The sequence below is a fragment of the Nycticebus coucang genome, chromosome 4 (genome assembly GCF_027406575.1).
Source record: "Nycticebus coucang isolate mNycCou1 chromosome 4, mNycCou1.pri, whole genome shotgun sequence".
In the NCBI taxonomy this organism is placed as follows: Eukaryota; Metazoa; Chordata; class Mammalia; order Primates; family Lorisidae; genus Nycticebus; species Nycticebus coucang.
The window spans coordinates 73,288,802-73,313,040 of record NC_069783.1 but is presented as its reverse complement, the minus strand read 5'-3'; the positions used below and the strand labels follow the sequence as shown (position 1 = coordinate 73,313,040).

Sequence of the window (24,239 nt, the reverse complement as noted above, 5' to 3'; positions counted from 1 at the left end):
TGGTGTTGGCCTTCCAGAGTGCTAGGATTATAGGTGTGAGCCAACCCACCTGGTACAATACTATATTTTTCTAATCAAATTGAGTAAATATTAGTTCCATGTGCCAAGATGTTGATATACTCACTATCTTTATGGGGGCCTATCCCCCTACAGTCATACTCAGAATCCCAGGGGCCTAGCACAGTCCAGAAAATGTGGGAAATGGCCTTCTGGTCTTCAACATACCTCCAGGGTAATGTTGAATAGAAGTGGCAAGAGCAGACATCTTTGTCTTTTTCCTGATCTTAGGGCAAAGCATCTAGTCTTTCACCGCTACATATGAGGTTAGTTGTGAGTTTTTATAGAGGCTTTTATCAGGTTGAGGAAATTCCATTCTATTACTAGTTTGTGAAGTGTTTTTATTTTGAAAGGGTGAGCAGGTGTAAATATGTTCCTTGACACTGAGGTACAAGAAATGTCACATTGCCATAGTTTTATCCCCTTATATCTTGCCACAGTGGCAAGACAGTCCATGCCTAGTCAAGTCTTGAAAAGGTGACCAACCATATCAGTTTGCCCAGAACTGAAGGGGTTTCCTGGGGCATAGGACTTTCAGTGCTAAAAATGAATAATCCAAAACAGTTGATTATCCTAAGTCATGGACAAACTTTAGTTTACAAACATTTCTCCTCAAGGAACATGTCTACTGATTTCCTATGTACCCACACCTAGTGCTTAGAACATAAGAGGCACTCAGTAAATGTTTTGATAAACGAATTCACAAACAAGTGCATAAATGAACCAGTGTAAAAATAGAAGAGTAGGCTTGGTGCCTGTGGTTCACGTGGCCAGAGCACCAACCACATACACCAGAGCTGATGAGTTCGAATCCAGTCCGGGCCCACTAAACAACAATGACAACTACAACCAAAAAATAGACGGGTGCCTGTAGTCCCAGCTACTTGGGAGGTTGAGGCAAGAGAATCCCTTAAGCCCAAGAGTTGGAGGTTGCTGTGAGCTGTAATGCCATGGGATTCTACCTAGGGTGACATAGTGTGACTCTGTCTCAAAAAAAAAAAAAATTGAAGAGTAAAAAAATCATCATCATCGTCATCATCATCCAAGCTCTATCACGAAAGTTACTTAACCCAGGATGCAAGTTCCTAGTTATCCCTTCCTGGCTTAAAAAGGACACATCCTCCCAGCAGGGGCAGATTCCCCCTATTCACACACACATCATGATTTCTATATCATTTATTTCCAATTTGATGGCTTTGGTAAGCATCAGGCAGACTTTCCTTCACATTTGGATCTGTTCTTCATAAAGACAGCACATCTTCATGAAAAACAAATATGAGCAAAATGTTAAGAAAGCATGAACTTTTGAAGGTACCTATGAAGCTCTTGGCTCAGTGCCTGGTGCCTGCTCAGAATTCTATTAATGTTTGTGATTATGATTAATTTTCCATGCCCAAATCAACTGCTCCTGCCCAAAACCTTTTGGTGAGGATGCACCACGGCTCCAGAATTATCAGTTAAGTCCCACCAAAAAGGTCAACATCACAGGACCAGTACACACCTCTTTTCCTTGGAGACATTAACAGGTTTCCTACCCCTTGCTGATGCCTGCCAGACCTTCTCAGAGTCGCATGCTGCACAGAATGATGATCCTGCTCTAAAGTGTTCAGAGCACCCACCCACCCCACTCTAGCATCTTCTCTCTGGAGTGTAACTCTAATTCTGTAGCAAGTATTTTCTGCCTCACTATGTCACTTTCTACTTGTCTTCCACAAGACACTGATATTTTTCTTCCCTCTTAAGATCTTTTTTCCTTATTGCCTTTACTCATATTTTCTTTGAACTTTCCATATAAGGTAGAGTGAGTAGAACCAGCACGTTTTCTGTGTTTTCTTTAATGTTATGTAGCAGGGAAATAGTAGGGAAACTGTTACACTTTGCACCAGATGTAACTGATGATCACCCCTACCAAGAGGACACATTTACAGATGGTTCTGACAGTTCTATTCATTTATTTATTTATTTATTTATTTTTGAGACAGAATCTCACTATGTTGTCCTTGGTAGTGTGCTGTGGCATCACAGCTCACAGCAATCTCAAATTCCTGGGCTTAAGCAATCCTCTTGCCTCAGCCTCCCAAGTAGCTGGGACTACTGGTGCCTACCATAACGCCCAGCTATTTTCTTGTTGCAGTTGTCATTGTTGTTTAGCAGGCGGGAGCGGGGCTCAAACCCGCCAGCCTCAGTGTATGTGGCTGGTGCCTTAACCACTGTGCTATGGGCATCAAGCCAGTCTAACAGTTCTGACTCCATACTTCCTGGAGTTCTGTGGTTTTCCTGGAAAAAAAACACCACAAAAAATTGCCTCATTTCCATGGCTCATTTTAAAAGGCTGCACCTACAAAATCTGCTTAAAAATCTACTTGTCTCTTCTTGCCTAAGTGCTAACCTCTGTCATCTCCATGGCACACAGCAAAGTGCTACCATCTGTTCCTCTGTACCCTTCATCCACAGAGTCTTTACTCCCCGAATTCTGACCCCACTTTTTGTCCTGTGACTGGCTAAATGGGTCTCCAGGCCCTCACCCCACCTGCCTCCTTGTTGCATCACAGCTTTCTCCCTGCTCTCTCCTCCTTTTGCTGTGCAGGCTACTTCACCACCTTTTTAACCTTCTCTGGACATTCTGGGGACATTCTCCAGTCAGCCCATTCTAACTGCAGTCATTAGAAACACAACCAGACTTTATCGCTCTTAAAATAAGAGTGAATTTCTACAACACCCCATGTGAATCTCAGTTCAAGACTCTTGTTTTTAAGAATTAAAATTCTTGGCTCGGCACATGTAGCTCAAGCGGCTAAGGCACCAGCCACATACACCAGAGCTGGCCGTTTAAATCCAGCCCGGCCTGCCAAACAGCAATGTCAACTATAACCAAAAAATAGCCGGGCATTGTGGTGGGTGTCTGTAGTCCCAGCTACTTGGGAGGCAGAGGCAAGAGAATCACTTAAGCCTAGGAGTTGGAGGTTGTTGTGAGCTGTGATGCCACAGCACTTTACCCAGGGCAACAGCTTGAGGCTCTGTCTCACTTTGTCACTCTCAGTAGAGTGCCATGGTGTCACAGCTCACAGTGACCTCAAACTCTTGGGCTTAAGTGATTCTCTTGCCTCAGCCCCCCAAATAGCTGGGACTACAGGTGCCTGCCACAACGTCTGGCTATTTTTACTGTTGTTGTTGTTGCAGTTGTCATTGTTGTTTCGCTGGCCTGTGCTGGTTCGAAACAGCCAGCCTGGGTGTACGTGGCCGGTGCCCTACCCACTGAGCTAGGGGTGCCGCCCAAGAATTAAAATTCTTAAAGTCCACATTTACCATTGACTGTGGTAGCCTCCTCTGGAGTGAACACCTACATCAACTTACAGGGCATTTCTTAACATAGTAACTGCCCTGTGAGTTGTATTTGACTTGTGCTAATTTTGAACCCAGGCTTCCTAAAACATGTAATTCACACCTCTCCTAACCTATCTAGACCTAATATCACATGTGGCCCCAAGGAAAAAATTAATTTTCTAGTGGCCCCAAGGAAAAAAGAAATTTTTATAGTGTGGCAGTTAATGTGTTTACTTGTTTGTCCATCATTAACCCTTTTGTGTACTCTCTTGAGCATATCCCCAACTGGGAGGAAGATTCGTACTTTGTGGTATCAGTGATTCAGGCAGGCAGTCCCTCCCTCCCAGGACCAAAGTGAAATGGTTCAGCCCTCCCCAACACGTCCAGAAGAATGCAGAGAGAAGCCCCATTTGGGATTGATACTCAAAATGTGCCAAAGACTGAAGATGAACCAGTATTTGTGCATATCTTTGTTTCAGAAAAGAGAATGGTTGCTTTTGGCCAAAGGGGAGCCCCTGAGCCCAGGATCCAGCCAGAGAACCCCCGCCAGCACCTTCTATGTGATCATGCCGTCCTGCTCCCTCACACTGCTGGTGAAGGCAGTGGCTACACGGGAACTGATACTGCCCAGTGCTTTCCCACTGCTAACCGAGGACCCACCTGATGACAGCCTCAAGACTGTGGAGGCAAGTGGACCCCAGAAGTCATGGGACAGACGGTGGGGAGAGAAGAGAATGGAATTCAAGAAAGGGGTGAAGGAGAGGAGTAAGCATGGATGGGGCAGCAGAGGAGGGGTAGGGTAAAAGAGCAAAAGAGGCAAGCAAGGGGAGGACATGAGGCTGGAGGAAGGAAGTAAAAGCTTAGGGTAAGGCAGCTAGGTAAGGAATGAAGTAGAAATGAGACTGGCTTAAGGGAAATGAGGTTTGAGAAGAGAGAATTGGAGGGGAAAATGGTCATTGAGGCCGGGTGCTATAGCTCACACCATAATGTTAGTACTTTGGGATTGCTCAAGGCTGGGAGTTTAAGACAAGCCTGAACAACAGAGCAAGACCCTCTCTCTACAAAAAAAAAAAAAAAAATAGCTGGGTATGGTGGCACTCAACTGTAGTCCTAGCTACTCCCAGCTACTTCTGGAGACTGAGGCAGAAGGATCCATTTAACTCAGGTGGTCGAGGTTACAGTGAGCATGATCTGTACCACTGCTCTCCAGCCTGGGCCACAGAGCAAGACCCTATCTCTAAAATACAAAAAAAAACCTATTTCTTTTTTGAGACAGAGTCTCACTATGTCACCCTTGGTAGAGTGCTGTAGTATCATAACTCACAGCAACCTCAAACTCTTGGGCTCAAGTGATCCTCTTGCCTCAGTCTCCCAAATAGCTGGGACTACAGGTGCCCACCACAATGCCCAGCTATGTTTAGAAACAAGGTCTCACTCAGACTCAGGCTGGTCTCAAACCTGTGAGCTCAGGCAATCTACCCACCTTTGCCTCCCAGAGTGCTAAGATTACAGGGATGAGCCACCACACCCAGCCAAAAAAAACTTTTTTTTTTTTTTTTCCAGTTTTTGGCCAGGACCGGGTTTGAACTCACCACCTCTGGTATATGGGGCCAGCGCCCTACTCCTTGAGCCACAGGCACCACCCAAAAAAAAACATTTTTTTGAGACAGAGTCTCACTCTGTGGCCCAGACTAGAGTGTCATGGAGTCAGCCTAGCTCACAGCAACCTCAAACCTCTGGGTTCAAGTGATCATCCTGCCACAGCCTCCAGAGTAGCTGGAACTATAAGGCACACCCGCAGCACCCAGCTAATTGTGCTATTTTTAGTAGATACAGGGTCTCAATCTTGCTCAGACTGGCCTCTAACTCCAGAGCTCGAGGGATCCACCCACCTCAGCCTCCCAGAGTTCTAGGATTACAGGCATAGACCACCATGTCTGGCCAAAACCAAAAAAAAATTTTTAAAGGGGGGTAGTCATTGGTATAAATGAATGACTGGAATTAGAGCCTTGTGGAACCATAAGACACACACAGGTATACCCACCCCTGAAATCAGGTTACAGCTAGCTGCAAAGGAGAAAGGGAAAGTGACACAGAAGGGAAGCTTGATGGCAGGCAAGGGTGGGTGGAGGCAGGGAAGGAAGCTGCAGTACAGGCACTTCCAGCACACTAATTCTCCTTTGGTTTAGTCAGGTTTTGTCTTGCACTGGCTGGCTCTCCTGCCCCTACCTTCATCCCCACTTCTACTCTGGAGAGGAGACTCTGAGGTTAGAAAAGCAGAGAAGGAACCAGGTCATGGTAGCTCATACCTATAATCCTAGCACTCTGGGAGGCCAAGGCAGGTGGATTGCTGGAGCTCAAGAATTCGAGAACAGCCTGAGCAAGAGCAAGACCCTGTCTCTAAAAATAGCTGGGCATTGTGGCGGGTGCCTGTAGTCCCAGCTGCTCAGGAGGCTGAGGCAAGAGGATCGCTTGAGCTCAGGAGTTTGAGGTTACTGTGAGCTGTGATGCCTCTCAGGAAAAAAAAGCCAGGTGCAGTGGCTCATGCCTGTTATCCTAACACTCTGGGAGACTAAAGCAAGTGGATTGCTTGAGCTCACAGATCAAGACCAGTGCCAGAGCAAGACCCCATCTCTAAAAATAGCTGGGCATTGTGGCAGGAGCCTGTAGTCACAGTTATTTGGAAGGCTGAGGCAGGAGAATCACCTGAGCCCAAGAGTTTGAGGTTGTTGTGAGCAACCATGGCACTCTACTGAGGGCAACAAAGAGAAACTCAGTCTCAATAAGAAAGAGAGGTGAGGAGAGGGGAGGGGAGGGGAAGAAAGAGGGTGGCGCCTGTGGCTCAAAGGAATAGGGCGCCGGCCCCATATGCTGGAGGTGGTGGATTCAAACCCAGCCCCAGCCAAAAACTGCACAAAAACAAAACAAAAAATAGAAGTCTATTATCTTTTTTTTTTTTTAATTTTATTTAATTTTATTTATTTTCAGTTGTTTTTTTTTGGCCGGGGCTGGGTTTGAACCCACCACCTCCGGCATATGGGGCCAGCGCCCTACTCCTTTGAGCCATAGGCGCTGCCCAGAAGTCTATTATCTTAAAAAAAAAAGAGAGAGACAGAGAGAAAGAAAGAAAAAAGAAAAAGAAGAGAAGGGAAAGGAGAAGACACAGTGGAAGGCAGAAGGAAAAAAGAAGTAAGGAGGATGGAGTAAAAGGTGATGGCAAAGAAATAGGAATCTTTGTATGGCTTTTGTGTTGTGTATTTGTTAATTTTTGTGTCCCTGGGTATGTATGTGCTTGAGTCTCTAGCTTGGTGGCACTGTGTGTAGATACACCTGTGCACATCTGTGTGATGGTATGTTTTTAATGGGCCTATTCCTCTGCACTATATGTGTGTGTGCATCTGTTTTTTGAGAAGTAGAAAAGGCAGGCAATGTAGGCTCCCAAAATAGGAAGAAGGAAAAAAGCAAACAGCTCTGAAAGCCATTTTCTCCTCCTCCTCCTCCTCCAGCAGCTCTGAAGGTCCTCCCCCATTATTTGGATCTGGATTCTCTATTTCCTCTGCTACTCTGTCCAGGCTGAGGGTGGGAAGGGTGGCTCTGCACAGGGAGAACTGGAACCACGATGCTGCTGGCTCACTGACTTAACGTGCAGAAAGGACAAGGCCTGGGATTGTACTCTGTCGGCTTGGCAGCTGCAGGGACACCCGCAGTGGAGGTGGGCACGAGTGGCCATGGCTCGCTCAGCGTCTCACTTTGAGGCCAGTGGTTCCTGGCACAGGATATTGTGGCCGGGAAAACCTGACTGCTCAGGAATGCTGTGCTCCTGTCTCTCTCTTTACATTCAGCTCACCTCACCTCACAGGCTGTGTACTCACCCTGTAAACTGTGAGTGCTGTCCACCCAGCCAGCGTGCAACCCTCAGACACCATGAGCACTCATACTGGAACCCCTGTCACATTCCCAGTGCCTCAGCCCCTCTGGAAACACCCCTCATCATGTGGAGTTGCTCCTACTTCTCCCGCCCTTGCCCAACACCTCCCAAGCACTGGGACCTTGGGCCAGAACACCCAGTGGGACAGCAACTATTTCACAACCTTCCTGTCAGCCCAAGGGTGTCATTCCCTTCCAGCCTCCAGATCTCTGCCTGGCACCTTATGCTCAATGACCTCTAGTTCCCTGGGTGAGGCCCCTCCTCTCTTTCCCTCAGAGCCTGCTAGACAGCCTGGAGCTGGAGCCCACCTACAACCCCTTGCAGGTTTGGAGCCACCTGTATTCATATCTGAGTAGCACCTTTGTCAAGCCTCAGCAGCGGCTCCACCCAAGCTGGGAGAACAGAGCCCAGAGAAAGGTACAGCTCCCTCCTTCTTGCCCTTCCTTCTGCCCCTTCAGCCCAGAGTCTAGGACAACCCTTCTCCCTTATCCCCAACACCGCCCCAACAAAGGGGGAACCAAGGTGAGGGGAGAACCAAACTAACTAGGAGGAAGAATCAGACAAAGGGAATCAGAACCCTGACTGGGCAGAGAGGATGCTCCTCTTGAATATCTACATAAGATAATGTTTAGGTGTTTTAATTGTCATGTTTATGATAACTCATTAGTCACTTAACAGACCATTGTCTAACTGAGCAAACTGGCTACACAAAACTGCAACCACAATTCAGTCCTTGAAAGAAAAAGCTAAAGGGAAGGTGGGAAAAGAAATGCCCAAGGGAAAGGAAATTAATATTACAGCACCAGTCATTTGTCAGATTATATGATAAGCACTTTCACTTGTATTTTTCTCATTTAATCCACACAGCATCCTTGCAATGTAAGTATCATGCTAATTTTACAGATGAGGAAAGAGAGGCTAACCAAGTTGGTAGTTTGGAGACAGGGCTCCAGTGCAAAGGTGGAAAAGGGAAGAGTAATTGAGGATGGAGAAGTATTTTTATGAGATCCATATTCTATAATATTTGAGCTTCCTTTTTGCCCTTATCTTTTTCCTAGTTTCTCAGTAACAGAGCTTTTAGAAAAACTCTTATTTTGGCTCAGTGCCTGTGGCTCAAGTGGCTAAGGCACCAGCCACATACACCTGAGCTGGCGGGTTCGAATCCAGCCTGGGCCCACCAAACAACAAGGACGGCTGCAACCAAAAAAAAAGCCGGGCGTTGTGGCGGGTGCCTGTGGTCCCTGCTACTTGGGAGGCTCAGGCAAGAGAATTGCTTAAGCCCAGGAGTTGGAGATTGCTGTGAGCCGTGATGCCACAGCACTCTACCCAGGGCGACAGCTTGAGGCTTTGTCTCAAAAAAAAAAAGAAAGAAAAGAAAAGAAAAACTCTTATTTTGTCTTAGCTAAAATTACAGGAGAATGTTTCCAAACATTCTTCCAAACAAGTCAATCTAGAAGAGGGAGCAGAGCCCACCAAAAGTTAGCTGATAGGCAAACAGACAGAGGAGGAACGCTGGCAAGGAGACATGCTCTATAGAGGCTGGAGCCCAGGGGACTTCATGATCACCACCCTGAGCCTTGAGGCTGTCACTTGGATGAGATTATGAAGAAGTTAGATCAAGAAGCCCAGTAGAGGCCAGGATTAGGAGCTCAAGAATTCTGGACTTCAGAAAAAGTTCTGGTTGCTCTCTTTGCAGGGTGGGCAGCTGCAGACCAATCGAGTTCGAGCCACAGTGGCCCCCCTGCCTATGACTTCTGCCCCAGGAAGAGCCCCGAAGATGCCAGCAGCCAGCAAAGCTTTCTCAGAAGACTTCTTCCTGCCTTCTGAGCAGGGGGAGTATCACTCAGGGCCCTAAGTCACCAGCACCGGAGCCCAGCTACACTGTTTAATCATATCTATGCTAAGACTCACACAGTGGCTATTTGTGGTCAGACACTGTACTCAGAGTGCCTGGAAAACAGAGCCTTTCCCTAGTCTGTTCTGGGTGTTGCCTGGGCCCCACTCCTCAGGCCAGAAGTGGCACAACTGTCCCTTTTCCAGCAGGGACTTTGATTTTCTTTTGGATCATTAACAAAGATGTTAACAAAGATGAAGATTAAACACCCAATAAGCCTCCATCATTGTTAAGAGCATTCCTATGCCCAGAATTTCTTTTTTGTTGTTGCTATTGTCCCCATCCTAATCCTGAGACAGAATTTCTTCTTGTAGCTCTATGTAAGCAGGTGGATGAGGTCAGGTCACCCTTGGGAAAGTGGGTCTCAGAAACAAGCATGAGGTTTTCAGAGCTCATGAAAAGCAAGTAGGATTGATTGGAGCCTCATGCCAGAGTTCGTGCCCTTCCCAGAACACCAGTCATACCACAGTTCCCTTCAGCCTCCAGACAGAAAGTGCTTGGTAATTGGTACCTACATGCAAAGTGTTTGTGTTGGGGGATAGGGACTGTCACAGCTGAGAACAGGGAAAAAGATGGTGTGAAAAAGACCTACTCCTTTCCTATTCCCCTCTCCCCACACATGCCCACTTTCCTGTTTCTCCATTCACAAAACAGTACTACCACTTTAAAATGCTTACTCTGGGCTGGGCACCTGTGGCTTAAGCAGCCAACCACATGCACGTGAGCTGGCAGGTTCAAATCCAGCCCGGGCACCAAACAACGACAACTACAACCAAAAAATAGCTGGGCATTGTGGCGGGTGCCTGTAGTCCCAGCTACTTAGGGGGCAGAGGCAGGAGAATCGCTTGAACCCAGGAGTTGGAGGTTGCTGTGAGCTATGATGCCACCATACTCTACCCGGGGCTACAGCTTGAGTCTCTGTCAAAAAAAAAAAAAAAATGCTTACTCTGTGCTTCAAATTACACTAAGTACCTGAGAAATGTATCTCATTTCATATCTCATGTGAGGTAGAGCCCATTATTAGTTTTTCTATTTTAGGGCTGCAGATGTTATACAACTCATTAAGGGTCACACAGCTAGCTACCACTCAGGCTCTGAACCACCATATGCTCAGCTCCCCTCCTTGGGTCCCTTTCCCCTTTCTGTGGCTCCCAACACATCCCTTGTTCCCCTCTACATCCACTCTGCCACTGTGTCCTCTCTTTGTCTATTCACACACATAGACCTCTTAAACCCAAGATGGTTTTAATGAGAAAAATTTTTAAATATATCTCTGTCAAAGAACAATGCAAGAAGGATCTAAGCAGTCCAGCATCTCCCTAGAGCTTCCAAATAGGCCCCTCAAACTGTCCCTCCTCTGACCAATTACCCTTTCCATAGACATGATCTAGCAGCTGTCCTTTTCTTTGGAATGTAGGGAAGAAATAGGTTTGGGGTGCTGCCCTCCCTAGAACCAATCCCTTAGCCCTGCCATCTCTTCCACTTCCTAGGACTTCCTGGGATTGCCTGTCCTTCCCTTGACTCCCCTGATCCCTCTGGTCACATGGACCCCTCCCACCCTCTGGTTCCCACTGGTTTCTTTGATCCCAGGAGCCACCTCTGTGGTCCTCCTATCTGCAACCCTAGCTCTGCCTTACTTCTCAGGTGGAGCCCTCTGACTTGACCCCAGCCCTGTCAGTCCCTACTTTAGAGAGCCCACAGTCCCAGCTTCCTGAGGCCCCACTCTTCTGGACCTTGCTGTATAGGATAGCATCTGAGCTGTGCCCCTTACTGCCTCTGCCAGTTGCTGTACCAGGGTCAGGGAAGGCCAAACCCTGGGGCTTGGGAGCTGGGAGGGGCTTTGTGCTCCGAGAGGGTGGCACAGCATAGTCGTCAGTGGCAGGATTATAGGGGAGCTCATAACCCTCCTCCTTCACCCGAGCCTGGCACCACCATGCATCCCTGGGTTCCTGAGGTAGATCATAAAGGTTCCGGGGAGGGGCTGCAGCCAGGCCCTCAGGTTCATCATAGATGGGGTCCTCTTTGGGGTCTGTCAGGTTGGCCTTTAGCAACTGCTGCTGCACATGCTCATACAAGTCCCAATAGAGAGGTTTCTTCAACTGTACCCCCTCCCCTGCTTGAGCAGGGGTGCTGTCCAAGGGGTCTGAGTATAGAGAGTCCTGGGTAGGGCCTGGAGCAATGCGCAGGGAGTCTAAGGGCTCAGCATACAGGGCTGGGGGGTTGCCCAGGAGCTCCTGGGGGACAGGAGGGGAAGCCAACTTCCCTTCTGCCTCCTCTCCTTCATGGGCTTCAGCTCTGAGAACATCGTGCCCCTGTCCTGCTTTCCCCTGGACCTTCTGCCGGTTGATGGCAGTCTCAACTGCCTGGAAGATGTCGTTTCCCTGTGTTGTCTGGAAGGTGAAGGTTCCAGGACCCGAGGGGCAGCGGCGGCCAGCCTCAAAAGAGAACATGACCTGAAGAGAGGGTGAACAGAAACACATTACCAGGAGCCAACACAGAAAGTGAGTCACAGGGCCTGAACTAGTGAGGGTATCTACAATGAAGAGAAGGCCTGGGGGTGGAAGTTGAGTGACAGAGATAGGTACGGAAGGAAGGGGGATCCAAAGGTCAGAGTTTGCCCACACTGCTCTGCCCTAACCCGACCACAGCTACCCAACCCTGCAAGCCCTCCCTGACAGCCTCCTAACCTTATCCCGGCCATAGCGACGCAACAGAGTGTAGGGCCAGGACAGGAGTGGTTCCAGTATCTGACTCTGAGACCCCACAGTTAGGAGAGTCAGTCTCTCTGCCTCTACCCTCAGTACATAGGAGCCATGCAGGCCACAGCGCTCAGCGGCCTCCGTCCTCTGCACAGTTACCCAGAATTGGGATCCTGGAAGGAATACACAATTAGATGGACAACTGACTGGGGAAGGAGAGGGGACTAGGAAGTTTCCGAAGCAGAGTGTCCAAGCACCACCTTGGAAGCCAGTTTTCTAGGGCTTTCTACTTGGTATCCACCCGCTTCCCAAGGATACTCCTCCTTCCCACTCCATCACCTGCCCGGGCTTCTCAGGCATCTACCTTCCCAAGTGGGGCTGTACAAGGAGTTCTCCAGCATCTCCAGGGCAGAAAGCTTAGGTGGGTTTTCGGCAGGCGCAGGAGCCCAGTTGCCTTTCTGTAGTAAAAAGAGAGCATCTGAGAACTCTATAATTCCCTCAACGTGGGCGGGAGGGGTCTGAGACAGCCGGGTTCTTCGCCTTTGTAACCCCACCCACTGCGCGGCAGCCCCTGCCCCTGCCCCTCACCGGAAAGGCGTTTCGGCACAGAGTCTGCACCCAGGCAACGCTGGACTGAGCGTCGGCCGCCAGCAGGTGTGAGCGCTGCGCAGTATCCAGGCGAAAGGCAGTGGCACCAGGCTCTGGAGGGCTCTCCACCGCCACGGGGGCCACGCTCACACATTCGGCCAAACGAATCACCTTGCAGTCCAGGCGGCGCGAGCCCCCTCTACCACCTCCAGAACTTGACCCCTTATGGTCAAAGAACTCCAGCCGCGCCACGCCGTGGGGACTGGCCGGGTAGAGTACAGCCCAGGTCTTCCTCCACTTCTGGGGAAAGAGAGACACTGGAGAGGGAGCGGGCATGCACCGGCGGCCCGGGCCCCGACGGGGAAGGAGAAGTGGCGCAGGCCGATTTGATATCTGGGGTTTTCCGACGGGGAGGAAAGTTTGCCAAGGATGATGCTTCTCCGTCTTCCCAGGACCAGGGAGGGTATACCCCGAGACTGCAGGCGCTTCTCGGGAGTAAGCAAAGCAACTTCACGGAAAGATCAAGGGGCTCTCCAACTCCCGGCGCCTCGCTCCAACCTGCTACCGGACCCCCTTCCTATTTCTGGGCCCTTTCACCTACTACGAGCCCAAATGGGGTTCAGCATCCCCTACCCCCCACTACCTTGGTCCCGAAGCGCTGACTCTGCAAAAAGAGCGGCCCTTCCATCACAGCTCCGTCCATGGCCCCCGGAGGTTCCTTCCGCGCTTCCTGGCCCGGAGGGCGAGAGGCGGGGCTGGGGCGGGGCCTAGCCCGCCCGAGGCATTTCTGTCCCGCCCCCTGGCGCCCGCCGGCCGCAACCCGGTGAGGTAGGGCAAGGGAGAGCTGCAAGAAAGGATAAAGGTTACCAGATAAGCTGGAAGGTGCACCACCTCCAGATCCCTACCCACAACTCTGGGAACGCACAAGTTGCGCCACAGGGAGGTTTTCAGTTTCAGCCAGAGGGTCCTGGGGCTTGGGCATGGGAACTGCGTGTGATGTCATATGCCCAAAGTGACATCAGAGTGAAAGGCCGTGACATCATCCCGAAAGTACCAGCACCCCGAAAGTACCAGCATAGCACATGGGGGCAGCGGAGAGGCCAAGTAGGCCTTCAAGGGCTTCAGTTCCCCAGGCCCGACCCGCCCCCAGCCCCGCCGGAGTTGGGCTGTTTACTCTAGGCCAAGGAGGGGGCGAGAAAGAAGGGCTGGGGGCTGGAAGTCTTCCCGCCGCCACAGGGGCCGCCGCCCGGTGGCCGCTTGCATTTCAGCTGCCTGACCGCAGCTGCCCGGCCCTCCAACTCGCGGGAAAAGAAAGCTTCATTGAAGCAGACCAGGATGGTCGGGGGAGGGGGACCGGCGCGGCAGCGGCCAGCTCCACGGGGGAGGGGAAGACCAGGAGAAGGAGAGGAGGGAACTGCCTGGGGAGGAATGGAGGGAGAAGGCGGAATGTGGGAGGGCTCAAGGGGACGTAGGAGGGACGAACAGACAGCGGAGAGAGAAGGGGGGGTCCAGTCTCCCCTAGCGGACGACTTTTTTTTTGGAAGTCCTAGGACTGGTCTTCAGCACCAGGACTCTTCTCCCACCCCTTAGGGTCCCGCTCAGCCAAAGGTAGGGGGAGATGGGGATGGAGAGGGACCAGGGAAATGGGGTGGTGTGGGATGGAGTCAACAGGAGGGGAAGCCAACCAACCGAGAGTTTGATTATTGTCAGAGGGGAGTGAGACACAGCAGAGTGGAGAGAGGAGGCAGATACTGGGGGTGGGAGCTGGAGCGGGTTGTTCTAAAAAAGGAGGGCAGGAGAACCTGAAGGCTGAGGGCCCCCGAGCCAAAATGTCCCCAGAACAAAGCTGTCTTGTTGGGTCATTTGTCTGGGTTGGGGGAAGCATGTTCAGAGGGCCCCTCGCTGTGAAGGGGCTGTTCTCGGGCCCCATTCGTAGCAGGACTTGGCTGAGGAACCCATAGAGCCCTGGCCTCTGGTTGCCCGGTGACAGAGATGGTAGAGTTGGCAGGAGGCTCAAGACAACTCAACTCCACCCCCGCCCAGCTTGAGGCCTGGCTGCCTGGGCCCCTTGACCCTGCAGGGCATCTGAAAGCCTGTGAGCCAGGGAGAGTGTGCAGCAACAGGTTCTCCGTGAATCGTTTGGTGTCACCCTCTCTGCCTGGGAACCTGCCGAGTAGGACTCTAGCCTTGACTCCATTCAGGCGATCTAAGATCCAAGGGTCTCCTAGGGGCCCCTTTCCTGCCTCTCTCCACAGTTCCATTGTCTTCTGTCAGGCTAAATGGGGTCATCTGGGTCCCTCCCACATCTGTTCCTTGGCTGGTCAATCCCTACCCTCCTCACCTCTTGCCTGTCTCTCTCCTTCCTTCTCCACTACTGTGTGCTTCCTTCTTTCTTTTATCACCTTCTGTCTTCAACTTTGTCTCTCCTTTGTCTCTTGGTTTTCTCTCTTTCATTCCCACAATCCTGGTTCCTCTCATATCCTGTCTGTCTGGGTTCTCCTCTCTGAGTGTCTCCTGCTCGGTCTCTATCTCTGTATCTTGACCATTCTGACTCATTCTGTCTCTAATCCCTGTCTTATTTCTGGGACTCTGGTGAGTGAGGGTAATGGAGATGATGATGGCAGAACTAGGGAAGTACATTGCAGGGCAGAACAACTAATTGTAAGGGTTTTATAATTTATAAAAGGGAAGGAGAGCATAGCCATCTCCTCCCACCCCAATCTGGGTCCCTCAGGAGGCCTTTAACGCCGTGTCTCTGCCTTTATGTAGTGTGTGTTTCTCATCGTCTCTCTCGGTCCCTGAAGTGCTCTCTTTCCCGCATCCGGTCTCTCTCTGTCTCTGGTCTGCCTCAGTGTCTGTTTTCCTTTCTTGACTTCTCTCTCTCTTTAACTCTGGCCCTTGCTGAATCTCAGTTTCTCTCACACATACTTTCTTCCTGGGGCACCCAGGCCTTCCCTGCCATGCGACCTGTCAGTGTCTGGCAGTGGAGCCCATGGGGTCTGCAGCTGTGCCTGCTATGCAGCTTGTGCTTCGGGTCTCCATCCCCTTCCATGGGCCCTGAGAAGAGGGCTGGAAACCAGGGGTTGCGGTTCCGGCTGGCTGGCTTCCCCAGGAAGCCCTACGAGGGCCGTGTGGAGATACAGAGAGCTGGTGAATGGGGCACCATCTGCGATGATGACTTCACACTGCAGGCTGCCCACGTCCTCTGCCGGGAGCTGGGCTTTACAGAGGCCACAGGCTGGACCCACAGTGCCAAATACGGCCCTGGAACAGGTGAGCAGTGATCTGGGCATAGCTGAGGTATTACCTAAGTATAGCCTAAGTGCAGGGAGAAGGAATGCCAGGATAGCACAGCCACAGGGACACAGGACTCCAAGAACAACCAGTGTCAAGTAACTCATGGATGACCAACCAACATAGCTGTGTGACCTTAGGCTAGTCAGCGTTTTCTCTGAACCTCAGTTACCCTGTATGCAAAATGGCTAGCTGATGTCTAAGTTCCTCTCTGCTACAAAAGTATCTACAAAGCCATGAATAAGGACAGCCCAGATACAGGTGAGCTCTGTGTGATTTAAGTACCTGTACAGTTGGTTTTGTGGAAAGCTGAGAGGTAAATGTCTGGATGTTTCAAAACCAGAAGAGAGCACAGATACTGAAGCTGGCGGAATCAGATTACAGGCCAGAGCTAAAACTAACAAGCTAGAACTGACTAAGAACAAAACTAAAGCTGACAAGTACAACTGGGTGGTAAGGGCTTAAGATCAAATTTTACTTGAGGCCTAAGGATGCTCACACAGTGTGAGCCAACAGTGGGATTGATGGACAGAAGCAGGTGCAACCTGCAGTTGATCACCAAATTCCCACTGGTTAGACCACCTCTGAAACAAAGTGTCATTTGTAGATGCTACATTTTAAGAGAGACAGTAGAAAATGGAAATACTTTCAGAGGAGAACTGCCCAAATGTGAAAGATTCAGAAGCCATGTTTCTAGAAGAAATAGTTAAAGAACCAGGGGATTGGTTAGGAAACAAAAAGTCTCAGATAGCAATTACATAATGGTTGTCTTCAAATATGGGAAGGTCAGTCATGTGGCTGAGGGATTTTTCTGGATGGCATCAAAGGACTGAATCAGATTTGCTGGGGAAAAGTCAAGAGTAACAAGGACTTTCTGATGGTTAAAGAAGTCTGGTGGGTCAGGATGTAGGTGTCCCAGCAGAAGCTAGGTAAGTCCTTTCAGGATATGAACGAGGGATCCCTGGGCAGTGGCTGGGACAGATAACCTTTGAGGATCTACCCAATTCTGAGAGAAAATCAGTGATATTCATTAGAGTCCAGACAGGAGCAAGGAGCTATGTGGCAGCACAGATAGGGCAAGCATGTGGGAGAACGCAAGGGTGAGGTGAAGGGATCTTAGATCTCCAAGTCTCAGAAGAGATCATATTCCTAAGCCCCCATGTACTGGCTCTGTGGCCTTAGGTAAGTTATTTAACATCTCTGAACTCTACTTTCTTCATGTAAAACAGTCTCTAGCAGTTCTAAGAATGATCATGTATGTTAACACCATGGCAGACCACCTGGCACACAGTAGGTACTTGACTAGTTGTAGCTATCATTGAATGGATGAGGATGAATCAGAACTTCAGTGTTGATTCTTGGTTTGTATTTGCCATATCAACATCTTGAGTATCCCCAGATCACCACCAACTTTCCATCAATTATATGCCCTCTTTCCTATTACCCTCTAGGATCCCACCTTTTCTCCACCAGGAAATCCCCATCAAGCAGAAAAGTGGGATTATTGTGGACAAGTGTGAGGCTCCCATGCTTTCACTTCCCATTCTCCCCATCTCCCTCATCCTACCTCCCTAAGTTTCTCTGTCATTTCATCTGCCCTTCCACAGGCCGCATCTGGTTGGACAACCTAAGCTGCACTGGGGCTGAGAAGAGTGTGATAGAATGTGCCTCCCGCGGCTGGGGGAACAGTGACTGTACCCATGATGAGGATGCTGGGGTCATCTGCAAGGATCAGCGCCTCCCGGGCTTCACAGACTCCAATGTCATCGAGGTCTGTAGTTCACAGACATATACTCACCACCCAGTATGACCAAATAGAGAGGACTTTGGGGTGTTTAGAGCAGATATCAGAATGTAGGGGATCCTATATGCCCCTGTGGGATAGTTTGGATTGGCGAGAGGCGTGAAAGAGCAAACAATGAAGTTCATAGGTGCTATAAAACTTGGGTGGTGGGGAGAGCAGGTAACATCATTCAAGGAACAAAACCTACCACGAGCCTCTCCAGCTTCTTGCCTTCTTGATCAGGGAGTGTCCTGCGCTTTCCCTCCGCTCAGTTCTTGCTGCCATTCTGGCACATCTCCTTTCTTACTTTCTCCTCCTCCTCCAAAGCCACGTCCTGTGTGAAGTCCTCCCTCTTGCTCCGGACAGAGTTAATCGGGTGCTCCCTCCTTCCTCACCGCTCTCCATCATTTCTCAGAGCACAGCGTATCCCTCCACACTGATGGTTGCTGGAGAGTCCGCGCCCCCAGACTGCAGGCAGGCACGGCGTTCTCCTCAGCCCTGTCTCAGCCCCATCCCTCCTGAGTTTACAGGACAAGGGAAAGGTGCCACTCTTTCCTCTGCTTGTGGTCCCGCCCTCAGGTAGAGCATCACCTGCAAGTGGAAGAGGTGCGACTGCGACCAGCGGTCGGGTGGGGCAGGCGGCCCCTGCCAGTAACCGAGGGACTGGTTGAGGTCAGGCTTCCTGATGGCTGGTCGCAAGTGTGTGACAAAGGCTGGAGCGCCCACAACAGCCACGTGGTCTGCGGGATGCTCGGCTTTCCTAGCGAAAAGAGGTTCAACGCGGCCTTCTACAGGTGAGGGGCGCGGGCGCTGGCTGCAGGGACCCTGGTTGGGTGCTCGAGTAATGGTGTTGAGAGGCCTTAGAGAGGGTCGGGGCGCTAGGAGAACCCGGGTACCTGGAGTAGTGGGCAAATACGGAGGCCTAAGCCAAAGAGTGGGGAAATCTTCTAGGGCCACGAAAGACGCCCCGAGGGCGGTCTGCCGTACGGAACAGTGGGGCCCGGCTCTCTGGTGGCCCGGCGGCCCCGGGGAGAGGGCGAGGGCGCTGCAGGGCGGCAGGCGGGCGGATCTCCGGCTTCAGTTCGCTAGCCGCCTCTCCAGGTTCCGCCCAGGCCCGCGGGCGGTCACCGCGCCGGCGCGGCCAGCCCGCGGGTTCCAGGTTCCGCCAGGGCGCGGCCGGCCTCGGGAGGCGGCGCCTGGCTGTGTCCAGCTGAGAGCTGGGAGCCGGCGGTCTGGGGACGAGAACGGCTGGCCGGGCGGCGTGTCCCCTCACGGGGCGGATCCAGGCGGGGCAGGAGGGCGCCGGCAGAGACCCGGCCCCACCCTCGGCCGAATTAGTCCCGGGGTGAGTCTGTGAGCCCTCGGTGCGCCAGGGGAAATTGTCCAGAATGCCCTTTGCCCTCTCCACCTGCCCGGCTTCCAGGATTACGAATCGCCCCCAGGAAAAGGTTCTGGGCTTACAGTATCTCCGCTCCCTGGAGCATCTAATTTGGTCATTTTGAAAAACAACCAATGGGAGCCTGGCAAATATTTGGAAGTCTATAATCTTCTATTTTGCGAGCCAGAAATGCTTTTTCTTCAGTTCTTCCTTAGATCAGTTTTGCTGAAAAGCCTCTTCACATCTAGATGGCACACCTCGAGTTTGCCGGCATCCCACTGCTTATATTGAACTTAAATCACCTAAAACCAATTCAAGGCTTCCCTATCCTTAAGCAGCCTTTTTGAACCTAAATGCATATTGAGTTTACCTCATCATTTAAAAGCCATAAAAAAGCCATGATGATCCCATGAAATAATCTTGAGTCCTGATGTAATTTTCAGTCATTCCCACACGGCCACCTTTGCTGGACAGACATGATAGCGGTACTTCTGACTTTCATCAGAAGGACTGTAAAAATCATTGGTGAACTGTTCAAAACCAAAGTCTCACTCTAGTAAAGCTTTCCCCAAGGCAGGGCACCATGGATCACGCATGTAATTCTAGCACTCTGGGAGGGGGAGGGGGAAGGATTGTTTGAGCTCAAGAGTTCCAGACTGAGCAAGGAGATCTGGTGTCTACTAAAAATAGAAAAATTAGCTGGGCCTTGGGGTGGGCACCTGTTGTCCCAGCTACTCAGGAGGCTAAGGCAGGAGGATCGCTTGAGCCCAAGAGTTTGAGAGGTTGCTGTGAGCTGTGATGGTGCCACTGCACTCTACCTGGGGTGAAAGAGTAATTCTCTGTCCAAAAACAAACCAAAATTTTTTCTTTAGATTTACATCAAGCCTCTAATGATCACTTGTAAAAATATGTTTTTCCAACTAATTAGGAAGAAACAGAATACAACAATGGTACAACCAACATTTCACCTTATATATACATGTATTTTTTGTCTATAATGACGTCACAGGAGATTTTATTTTTCTTTGCTAAAATCCAGATATACTGTGTTCACAGCCATGCTCCACCTTTCCAACTGAACAATCCTTTCCAAAAAGGAAATCATAGTTATTTGGGGGCCTATTTTTACTGAAATCCTTTTAAGTTTCTAAGGATCACCCTATTTTTTCCTAAATGCTTGCAAACTTCCTGTTTAATAACTTATCCCAGAATGTTACTTATGTATAGACTGAGAAATTGAGGAATCTTTTCTTGCTTTTCTTTCTTTCTTTTCTTCTTTATTTTTTTTTTTGAAAATTAATACATTATGTAGTCTTCAGTCTTTTCCATACTTGCTCAAATTTTCTTTTCCTTGACTGAGACTTATCTGAAAGTTCTTTCAGCCCCGAGGAATAGACTTTATCTGGTTTGGAGACTAAAACTATATTAAAACAACTATGTGTCAATGTTCTGTTACTATCTTCTATCTTGGGGCTGCATTTGCTTTTTAGCTTTCCTAATCCAAATACCAGATTCTGAAAGATTCAGAGGATTTAAATAGTGATCATTTCAAGTGAGGAGGATAGCATGTGCAAAAGTGTAGCAATTCATTTGTCCAATATTTATTTATTAAAACCTTCCTTGTGCCAGGTACTGTTGGAGACACTAGGGCTTCAGCAGAGAAAAAAAATGGACAAAAATCCCTTATCTCACGGACCAGGAGTGAATCTGGAAGCAAGTAATTAAAAATATAAAATGTAAGGATGACAAAGAGTGCAATGGGTTAAAAAAAAAAAAAAAAAGCTGGGAAAGTGTTAAGACATGGGAGTAGAATTGCAGTTTTAAACAGAGTGGTCAGGGAAGGCCTCTCTGAGAATTGAAAGGAGGTGAGGGCACAAACTATGCAGACATCTAGATAAACATTTCCAGGAAGAGGGATCATAAATGAAAATATTCTAGGGAGTGTGTGTGTGTGTGTGTGTGTGTGTGTGTGTGGTGGGGGAGGGGAGAAGAATTCCTGTCATTCTCCAGGAGGCCACTGTGGCTGATACTGAATAAACACAGGAGAAAATGGTAGGAGATGCAATGTAGGAGATGACAGGAAAAGACTGAGGGGCCAGATTCTGATAGGTCATTTGAGAGACTTTGACTTTGACCCTGTGCGAGATAAGAAAATATTTTGAGCAGAAGCATGACATTAAGCCTTTATCCATATATTTATATTTAGGCAAGCAGAAAACAAAATTTATTGAGGAATAAAAGGATAGGTTTATAAAAGCAAAAGGAAGATAATAGGTTTACAGAGCAAGATGCATTTGCCATAGACAACAAACGGGCCTCCTTTTTCACAAGGAAGGAAAAGGCTCTGGTAATGGTCTGGGGTTCTGTCTGGGTGGGAACCTCCTCGTGGTTCAGTGATTGCCATGGACAGTAAACTACATGATAGTCAGCTCTAAGACAAATCCTACTTTGCCTGGGCTGCCTGACCCTGGGTCATTTTTCCTTCTCCCAGGTATGGCAGTTAGATGCCAGACCTCCATTTTTAAGTTACTTCTTTCACTGATTTATTAAGAATAGACTGTAGGATGAAACTAATTTATGGCTTTCACATGAAAGCTATAACCCAGTTATAACCTAAGAATAGGGGGAAGGGGGAAAGGGAGGGGAGGGAGGGGGGAGGTGGGTGGAGGGAGGGTGATGGGTGGGATTATACCTGCGGTGCATCTTACAAGGGTATATATGAAACTTAGTAAATGTAGAATGTAAATGCCTTAACACAATAACTAAGAAAATGCCAGGAAGGCTATGTTAACCAGTGTGACGAAAATGTGTCAAACAGTCTATAAAACCAGTGTATGGTGCCCCATGATCGCATTAATTGTGTGTGTGTGTGTGTGTGTGTGTGTGTGTGTGTGTGGTGGGGGAGGGGAGAATCACAGCTATGATTTAATAATAAAAAAAAGATAGACTGTAGGGAATATAGCCGAAGCAAGAGGGCTAAAAGCCAAGTAAATAATATGAAAAGGGACGATGACCAGTGAAAGTGGTGAAAAATGATCAAGGTCTGTATACTGTTGAAAGTAGATTCCATAGGATTTGCTAGCAGATTCATTGTGGTGTTAGAAAGAGAAGTTTAGATTATCCCAGCATTTCTGGTCTCAGCTAAGTATGAATTGGCTTCATCTGACAAGAAACATAGTGGAGTATGTTTTGTGTGGAGATGGGGATAGGGTAGAGTAGGAACTCTCTTAAATTTGATGTTCTTTAAGACAGTGAAATGACAAAGCTAAGTTAGACAAATTGGATATAGGACTCTAGAGTTCAGTTGAATTAAGGTATATAAAGTCTTGAAACACTTTACATTTATCAGGGAAGTGAATGTAAATTTTAAGGAGGGGGCACAAGGACTGAAGCTAAGAGGTCAGGAAGATAGGGTGAAATGCACATAGTGAGGTGAGTGGGAAGAAAACCGGGATAGTATAGTGGCCTGCAAACCAAGTATAGGGCTCCAAAGACGAAAGAGTGATCAACTGAGCTGGTGCTACCCATAGATCTAAAAACATGCGGACTGGATTTAGCAACATGGAGTCATCATTGACCCTGACAGAGGTGATAATGAACAAGATATATCTGGAAAACAGTAAGTTAGCAAGAAGAGGTTTATACAGGGAAATACTGAATGGATATAGTGAGGTCATTAAAGTGGAAAATTTTAAATGCCAAATTAGAGAATTTGATCTGTGTCTTATAGAAAAATTAAAATTAAAGGTATTTGTGGACGGCACCTGTGTCTCAAAGGAGTAGGACGCTGGCCCCATATGCCAGAGGTGGCGGGTTCAAACCCAGCCCCGGCCAAAAACTGCAAAAAATAAATAAATAAATAAAGGTATTTGTATGAAGAAGTGATGAAATTAAGCCAGTGTTTTTAAAAACATGAGATTGGGATTGTAATCTCAGTTTGGGATTACAGGCATGTGCCTTCCTACTTGGGAGGCTGAGACAAGAGGATTGCTCAAGCCCAAGAGTTTGAGGTTGCTGTGAGCTATGCTGCCATGGCACTGTACCCAGAGCAACAGAGTGAAACTCTATGTCAAAAATAAATAAATAGGCAGCACCCCGTAGCTCAGTGAGTATGGCACCAGCCACGTACACAGAGGCTGGTAGGTTCTGGTAGGTTCTGTTTTTAGCTGACCCTGCCCGGGCCAGCTAAAAACAATGACAACTACAACAAAAAAATAGCCAGGCGTTGTGGCAGGTGCCTGTAGTCCCAACTACCTGGGAAGCTGAGGCAAGAGAATCACTTAACGCCCAAGAGTTTGAGGTTGCTGTGAGCTGTGACGCCACGGCACTCTACCCAGGGCAACAGCTTGAGACGCTGTGTCAAAAATAAATAAATAAATAAATAATAAATACATAAATAATAGAAAAGAAAAGGTTCGCCTGAAAGTAGTAAATGGGGAGAGAATCAGGCGTCCTCAAACTTTTTAAACAGGGGGCCGGTTCACTGTCCCTCAGACCGTTGGAGGGCCGGACTATAGTTAAAAAAAAAAAAAACTATGAACAAATTCCTATGCACACTGCACATACCTTATTTTGAAGTAAAAAAACAAAACAGGAACAAATACAATCACACTGCCTCATGTGGCCTGCGGGCCGCAGTTTGAGGACCCCTGGATTGCAGTAAAACTAGTTCAGAGTTTATCATAAAAATGAAACTTATTAGAAAGGTGACAACATATATAGAGGACAGTGAATAGATATAGGATGACTAATTGCATAGACAGAATGAGAGAAGAGACACCTACAATGATTCTGAAGCTGCCTGAGAGAAAGATGGTACCATCGGTATCTCAGGGCTTCAAGTTAATATGTACTATTAACAGCTTTAGGGATGAACCATCCTTAGGAAGTTTGAGATATAGGAATTGTCCTAGGTATGCACAGCTTGAAGTAATTTTCAGAGATCAAGAATATTTGCTGTCTGTATTGTATGTGAATTTTATACTGGTCTGGAGTGTGCAGGCTGGAGGAGGAGATCACTAAAGCATGGAGGTCATTCTTAGTGGTCAAAGTGATTATAGGAGTCTGGGAGATTCTGCCGTGGGGCTGTGTTACAGATCTTCTTGCTAGGTCAAGCCAGGCAGAGGGAGCTTCTCACAGATGATGTAATTATGAAAAACAGGCAGGAGAGTTATAAACAACTCTACTCCTCTTTAAAGAAAAACAAATGGATCTTCTGGCTTTGAAAGGAAGTCAATAAGATTTAGAAAATGATAAAATCAAAAGTATCTATCAGTTTTTCTTTTTCTTTCTTT

General features: G+C 48.6%; 3 protein-coding genes across 7 annotated transcripts in view; 2 read left to right on the top strand and 1 right to left on the bottom strand.

Moving 5' to 3' along the window:
• The window catches only part of M1AP (meiosis 1 associated protein), a 119,063-nt gene extending 108,762 nt beyond the window's left edge, over positions 1–10,301 (top strand). Inside the window, exons 8-10 of the mRNA XM_053590022.1 lie at positions 3,861–4,067; positions 7,586–7,726; positions 9,006–10,301. Coding sequence (XP_053445997.1) covers positions 3,861–4,067; positions 7,586–7,726; positions 9,006–9,164 — 507 coding nt within the window. The 3' untranslated portion in view covers positions 9,165–10,301. The remainder of the gene's footprint in view (positions 1–3,860; positions 4,068–7,585; positions 7,727–9,005) is intronic.
• Positions 10,302–10,429: 128 nt separating this feature from the next.
• DOK1 (docking protein 1) lies at positions 10,430–18,135 on the bottom strand. Of its 2 annotated transcripts, none has more exons than XM_053590015.1 (6): positions 17,776–18,135; positions 13,134–13,334; positions 12,491–12,790; positions 12,267–12,360; positions 11,891–12,075; positions 10,430–11,656 (listed from the first exon to the last, which is right to left on the bottom strand). In XM_053590015.1, the coding sequence occupies exons 2-6, from the start codon at positions 13,191–13,193 to the stop codon at positions 10,844–10,846; spliced, it is 1,452 nt and encodes a 483-aa protein (XP_053445990.1). In that variant the 5' UTR covers positions 13,194–13,334; positions 17,776–18,135; the 3' UTR covers positions 10,430–10,843. The 2 variants fall into 2 exon arrangements, with proteins under 2 accessions (XP_053445990.1, XP_053445989.1); XM_053590014.1 differs by lacking the exon at positions 17,776–18,135 and adding an exon at positions 13,416–13,848.
• LOXL3 (lysyl oxidase like 3) overlaps positions 13,973–24,239 on the top strand; it is a 22,288-nt gene continuing 12,021 nt past the window's right edge. For all 4 annotated transcript variants that reach the window (XM_053590010.1, XM_053590008.1, XM_053590009.1 and 1 more), the window contains exons 1-4: positions 13,973–14,098; positions 15,439–15,763; positions 17,392–17,555; positions 18,147–18,361. In XM_053590010.1, coding sequence (XP_053445985.1) covers positions 15,451–15,763; positions 17,392–17,555; positions 18,147–18,361 — 692 coding nt within the window. In that variant the 5' untranslated portion in view covers positions 13,973–14,098; positions 15,439–15,450. The remainder of the gene's footprint in view (positions 14,099–15,438; positions 15,764–17,391; positions 17,556–18,146; positions 18,362–24,239) is intronic.